The 6,823-nt window shown below is 35.0% G+C and overlaps 1 protein-coding gene across 4 annotated transcripts in view; it reads right to left on the bottom strand.

The window, feature by feature from the left end:
- Positions 1–625: 625 nt before the first annotated feature.
- Ehbp1 (Eps15 homology domain containing protein-binding protein 1) overlaps positions 626–6,823 on the bottom strand; it is a 30,910-nt gene continuing 24,712 nt past the window's right edge. For all 4 annotated transcript variants that reach the window (XM_019061338.2, XM_072306251.1, XM_019061336.2 and 1 more), the window contains one exon: positions 626–6,813. In XM_019061338.2, the coding sequence (XP_018916883.2) occupies positions 6,729–6,813 (85 nt within the window). In that variant the 3' untranslated portion in view covers positions 626–6,728. The remainder of the gene's footprint in view (positions 6,814–6,823) is intronic.

The raw sequence follows: 6,823 nt of genomic DNA, 5'->3' as shown, positions 1-6,823 counted from the left end.
TATTAGAAAATGAGGTGTAGTGTATTTCAGCTTAGTATAGGCCAATAGGCAGAGCTGAGTATTAACGAGGTGGCGGCTGTGATCAGTTGGCAATCAGAATTCGATCAGTACAACGTAAATGTAATGTAGGTGCACCGTGTTCGAAAAGTATTCGTTATGTTCATGAATAAAGTGTTTCACTATGTTGAGCCTGAGTTCCTCAGTTCAAAGACTTATCACAAAATCTCATCAGTTTTACTGTTCATTTTCTCATGTAACATATGTACTGGAAAATAAATTTATAATCAATAATTAATTAAGTGTGTTGTGCTACCTTCTATTCTCCTTATTTCTACCAAAGCCATTTAATGTAAATTACTTTACTCGTCGTTTAGCTACTAACTTACGTTCCATGTCTAGGGTGAAAGGTTGAATAATTCCTCACTCATTTCCGAGGAATGAAAAAAAGTTTAATGAAAATATGTTAAAACATTCAGTTGTCCATTAGGGTTAAGATTCACAGCTGAAATTTTCGTTTGAATTCATTCAAGCTAAATATTCTAGGATTGAGGTCTGATATGTTGCTCTTGTGTCATTTGCAAAAGATCTAATGGGAACAGTACAGGTAGTAATTAAGTCCAAAACATTCAAAAGTTAAAAAATGTATGTATTTTATGAATGGATCGATTAAAACAAAACATTTCAGCAGGGCTGTTGCTGGTAAAGGTACACAAATTAAATTAAAAAGATAATTAGTTGCCTCAAAACACATATGTCCAATGAATAAATAAGAAATTCCTCCATTTGGTAAAAGGCACCTTTCAGGACAAAAATTTACTGCTCTGAGAGGAGTAAGTTGACATCATCATCAATTATAATATTCTGAGTTGTAGGAAAAAGACATGATAGCATTAATGGCACCATTAAATTCCTAATGCGAATTTCGATTAAATTTCAACAATGTGACAAGATCTGGAAACCATCACCTCAACTTCATAAATGTCAATTTGAATGATTGCTACAAAGCTGACAAGAATTGGCCTACATGTTACAATTATGATTCGCAATTTTTAGCACAACCGTAAAAACACTTATGTGCATACTGAAAATAATGGTACATGTGTTATTTCTAAACTGAGCCAGAGACTATAGTTCGTTGTTCAATTAGCCTAACTGCGTTCCTTACAGTACAATTTCTTCTGTTTTGAATTTTTAACAAAAATTAGCAAAAAACCGCCTTAGAACTTCCTGTGAATTTTCTAGATATTAAGAAAAATTCACTAACAAAATTTTTACATAGAATTTTACTTGCAAGGAGAGGGTCAAAAGAGGCCTCTCCTGATTTTGATGCAGTTCGCAAGAATAAACAGCTCAAGCACAGCTGATGAAAGAATGGGACTTTTCAGTTTTTCCTTCGAAAGGTGGATTTGGCAAAATAAGGCCTCATCCTTTACTGTCTTCAGCTAGGTACACTGGCACATCAATATTTGATTCTTTTCTAATTGTTGGAAAATCATTTTCAATAAATATTTAATTTTTTTCTGCTTCTTTGCTTTTTTTCCTATTTCATAAACTACAGACCATTTGAAATCAAAACCTAAAGAATGATAATTTGGGCTGTACCATGATTCATTTCCACACCCTTGATAAGTTGACCTGGATTTCCAGAACGTGTCACACATAGTAAGAACTTATAGTACAGAGTTCATTGTTGTGTAGCTATCATCTATTTAGTACATCTATTTCTAAGAATAAAAAAACCATGGACATGAAAAACTTGGACTTGAACTAAAATCATAGCTTCTGCAGGGAACCAGGAGTCAACTCTCTAAGCTTGCTTCCTTAACAGTGTGGCAAATTTTGGGCTGATTAGAAGTGATTAGATGGCTGGAGGATTTTGAGTCAGATGAGTGCAATATTTCATATCGATAAGCTCCGTATTTTCAGCCAATTGTCATTCTTATTGAGTTTTGAAATCGCATTTCTGTTTTCACAAAACTAACATAACTAATTTACTTACAAAATTTGATAAACAAATTCACCATATTAATAGGAGGGTTTTCTTTTAAAGGAAAAATATCGCACTTGACTAATATGCCAATACCAGCATCGAATAAGATATTTTCCCTTTTAAACAACCCTGCCTTCATTATGCTGAGGACTTGGTTTATCAAATTTAGTGAGAAAATTCTTCCGTCTCTTAACAGCAGAAATGCGACTTCAAAATGCAATAAGAATGACACTCACCTGAAGGAACGGAACTAATTAATGCGATGTATCACACGTCTTTTGACTCACAATTCTTCAACCATCAAATCATCTTAATTTGCCTCTAACGCATACAGTCATAACCATTTACCCAAAAGGATGCAGCTCACTTGCTGTGGAGAGATCAAAAGGACGAAGGCAATGGTGAGCGAACCATATCGGACTCCAAAGCCAATCAAGCATGAGAACAAACTTTCTCTCTACTGTTCAGAGGTCTTCTACATACATAGCTACAGAATCAAAAGATTGAGTTCTTTACCTATTTAAGAATTAGTACAATGGGGCCGGTCATAAAATATAAAGTACTGAAAATCGGATTTTTGACTCCTTCCTTCCCTTAAAACACGCCTGAGACACAGGTCTACACTTCCTAAATAGATTATGTTACGCTCTATTCAACCCCCTCTCCTCTAATTAGCGTTTTGAGATGAATGTTGGATGAAAAATTACCAACTTGCATTGAAATTTCGAAAGATCGGCACTTAGCACCCATTCTACAGTTATGCCTGAATGCCCTTTCTCCTCCCATTAATGCATCCATAATGCAGGCTTAGACCGCCTTTCCCCCCGAAGCATTACATAGGTATTATTCAATGAGCAGCCCCATGGTGCAACCATTACTTAAGTATTCGGTTGCAAAAAAAATTTGCTCACGTTGAAAGATTTCAGAATTTTGAGTTCTGAAACTGAAAATTCCACTGCAGAGAACTAATAATAGAGAGCTGAAGACTCTGCTTCACTTACAACTAAGCCCGATCTGTAAAATCATTATGTAACCTTGCAAATAGGGCACCTTATTAAACAGAAAAGTATTTTAACTTCATCCCCTTCATAAAAGACAATGCATTATCTTTGAATTGTACAGACAATTTCACTCTTACATGATTGGATCTATTGCCAACAAGATACACTGTCAACTAAGAAGATTTTCAGTGGGTAAAATTGCCTAAATATAATACAGGGTGATCCAAAAGTCCTGCAACCTCCCTCCCCCCTTCACAAGCCTTCTTCCCAAAATTGACATGTTTTATGTGCTCGATTTAATTTTTGTGCAATTTTACCAACAAAAGGGCGACTTAGTTGGCTGTATTTCTAGTGTACAACAGACCCATTGTCATAGAATTATAAAACAATAGAGGACATACATTAAAGTGCACACAATTTTCACAAATGAATTTCTTACAAACAAAAGTTAAAAATTACAGCCTCCTAGAATCAATGAGTTCTAAAAAGCTAAAACGACTAGCAGATTATTCACACGGAGGTATGAACCTTATGAGCGAATTTTTAAGCTTACACCTCCAAAATCTAAACGCTAAAAATTGATTAACTAATTGAATTATCCCAAAAACTAGGAAACATTAAGCACCAAAAAATACACCTAAAAGTTGATCCTTGAAATTATTTGCCAGAGACATGAAACTTTTTAAAGGGGTTTTCATTCATTCGTTTTGCTTCATTTAATTGTTTTCATTATTTTAATCTGATAAAAGTGTCCACGAAATTGAGCAACAACAGAAAAGCTACATCAGTTAGAAAGTTCTTGCACACAAAACTTGGTTCAAAAAATTTCTTAAAAAAATTACGGAGGGTTTAGATGACAAAAGAGGAAAATAGATTGTGTCATTCTTCCTATGAAACTGCCCAAAATCAATTATACCATTATATCTCAGTTCATAAACTAGACCAACATGTTCATTGGCACAACATCAGAACTCAATGATTTTTTTATAAATGAGAACAAATTTAGAAGAGGCTTATGAAGGTAACTTCCAATTAAGGTGAATCTAAGTGATCTAGGTACAAGATCCACCATAATGTTGGATGTCCAAAAACATTACACCTTAGAGGGAATGTGCCATTATAAATTGTTTGCAAATCCTCAAATGGAACTCAAATTGAACTGAAAATCAACCACAAGGGTAGAAATCTACATATTTGTCTGGAGTGACTCTGCGTTTTGACAGTAATTTTGATGGGTAAATTTGTGACACAATGATAGATTTAAAGCTAAATTATTGCTTGATAGGAGTTGATACAATTGAAAAGAGACTAGAACCTTCAGAAAAATTGTTTCTGCAACCGAGGAATAAGAGGGTTCTCCTGGATTGATGAGGGGAGGTCATGTCGTGTCTTACCTTGATTTCGATTAGAGAGAGGTCAAAAGCTCCTTCATTCAAAACTGAGGAACTTCTACTCAGCCATTTTTGCGAGTGAACTGCAGAAGTTCTGAGGAAAAATTTCAAAAGATTGGCGAAAGGGATCAATTGCCAAAGTGGCAAACTAACGCTCTTCACATTTCAGCGTTGCAAAAGTCTATTAGCTCAATGCATTGCCCTCTGGAGGTCAAAGGATTGAATCCTGGCATTCTCATGTAATTCTTATTCATTCCTATGATTGTTTTGATTTTTCCTGACTGAAAATGTGACTATTTTTTTTTATATTTGTATATGATAAACGATGCTCATCTGTAATGTGGATTATTATTGATCAAATGGTTGTATTTCTGCTAAACAGAACTAGCCCCACTGGAGGAAGAGGGGAGAGGGAGGGTTGGATTGACGGCTGTTGCAGACTGTTGAGCGCATTCTGTATCATGCTCACAGTGCTCCTCCATAGTGCTTAGTTCCGTTTGACAGAACGCGCTATGCGGGATTCTAAAATCCTCAAATGGAACTCAATTTGGCGCTTGGTTTCGTTCAGCAGAAATATATCCAAATGAGCACTGTTCAGAATTCCATGTGTTCAGAATAAATGTCCTCCTAATTTTCGTTTGTGTTTCTCTTTAGCACTCTATCACCAGCAGACTATTGCGTCACTTTGATCCACGGCCTCGGTCACAGATTGCACCAGCAAAAGATCAATTAGATCAAGAAAGAGAGAAAAACAAACACAAAAATGGAGAGGACTCTTTGTTTGAATACTTGAAAGCTGGGCAGTGCTCAGTTGATCAGTAATAATCAATACAATAAATGATCATCATTTCTTATATACAAATTTCAGAAAGGTAGTGTATCTTCCAGAGAACTATTATTCAAGAAAAATTACTTGAGACAGTTAGGAGTCAAATCTTAGACCTCTCAGTCAGAGCATAGCACTTTGAGCCACAACACTATCGAAGCACTAAACACCAGAAGCGCTATTTCGCAATTTCAAATTTTTTAATTTTATTTTTCTTGGGGGAGGGAAGGGGGTGGATTCTGGGGCTCATTGTTCAAAACAATGAAATTGAGGTGCAGTGGTTTTGTTACAAGAATTTTTTATCCACACTCCGATGAAAAAAACAGGTAGGACACTCCCAGATCTCCCCTAATAAGATATTCTTTGGCCAGAATAAAGTACTGTTATCCTCCTTGAGGCACAAAAAAATCAGCGATAAAAATTACTTGAAAATGGAAAACGTAGTAAAAACTTTGTGGCAAAGATACTGGGAACCGTATACTACGTATGTATGTATTATTTACAGCCTGACATTATGTTTATACACTAACTACAATAAGTATTCAATTGCCGTTTAACAGTCAATCAACCTATTACTGAGACAAAAAGATTCTTATTGAAACTGAGGCACGAACATGGTGAGGGGCATGACTATAATGAATTTTTTTAAAATTTCCAGGGATTTTAAATTTTTTAGTTCAAAAACAGCAAGGCTCATATTGAAAATACTATTTTAAAACACCTTTTCACCGAATTAAGAATATTAAGAAATATAAAATCAAAACATTTTTCAAATTCTTAAAAAGAGTACATGCAAATGCTATTGCATAGAAAAATATAGACTGGCAAAGAAAATTTTCGTGACTCACAGCTTCTTGAACAAATTTAATGAAAAAAGATTCGGACAAAACTTGCACTTCTAGCATGAAGATGAAGAGAAAATAGGATTAATTTTTAAAAAGTGTTTCGGAAATGTATGGCAAAGTACTATGGGAATGCTGATTACATGTGTGCCAACCAACAAAGGCCTCTTATGTTCTGTAAAGCACGTCCTTTCAGTGGCTGTCACCAATAGCAGACATATAATCCAAACTGATCTGTAGTACAACTGAGTTTAGCGGAGAGAAAAGTGATTGATTTCTGGCTGCTATCTTCCAAGAATTCCAGTTAACTTTAAGAATATCTGTAGACTCATCCCATGGATAGGTTAAATCTACATCTTTTTTTTCTTCTTATGCACAGGGAAATTAAACGGATTAATATTTTATCCAACAATATCACAGAAAATTTAACTAAATAGATACGATTAGGAGATTATTGAGAACCTTTCTCAAACCAAACTTAAGATTATGAATCATCATTTCTTAGAACAGGAAAAGAGTTTAACAGCTCAAATTAAAGTTTGATAGGATTATTTAAAACCTTTGTGTAGGAATGAGCTTGTGAACTGAATCGAGTCCGATATAAGAAAAGCCAGATCTTTATCTGGTGCTTAAGACAGAAATACTGAGAAAATCAAGTGTTTTACTTGATGTGTATAGTTACTGGATGACGCATGCATTTTTATTGTGCGCCGTGACACCAGCTCGAGTTAAATCCCGCTCAATCTCATCATCGTCTTCAATTCTGGAATTAT

Source organism: Bemisia tabaci, chromosome 1 (assembly GCF_918797505.1).
Source record: "Bemisia tabaci chromosome 1, PGI_BMITA_v3".
Lineage (NCBI taxonomy): Eukaryota > Metazoa > Arthropoda > Insecta > Hemiptera > Aleyrodidae > Bemisia > Bemisia tabaci.
The sequence above is the reverse complement of the archived record's forward strand: the minus strand, read 5'-3'. Positions and strand labels throughout refer to the sequence as shown.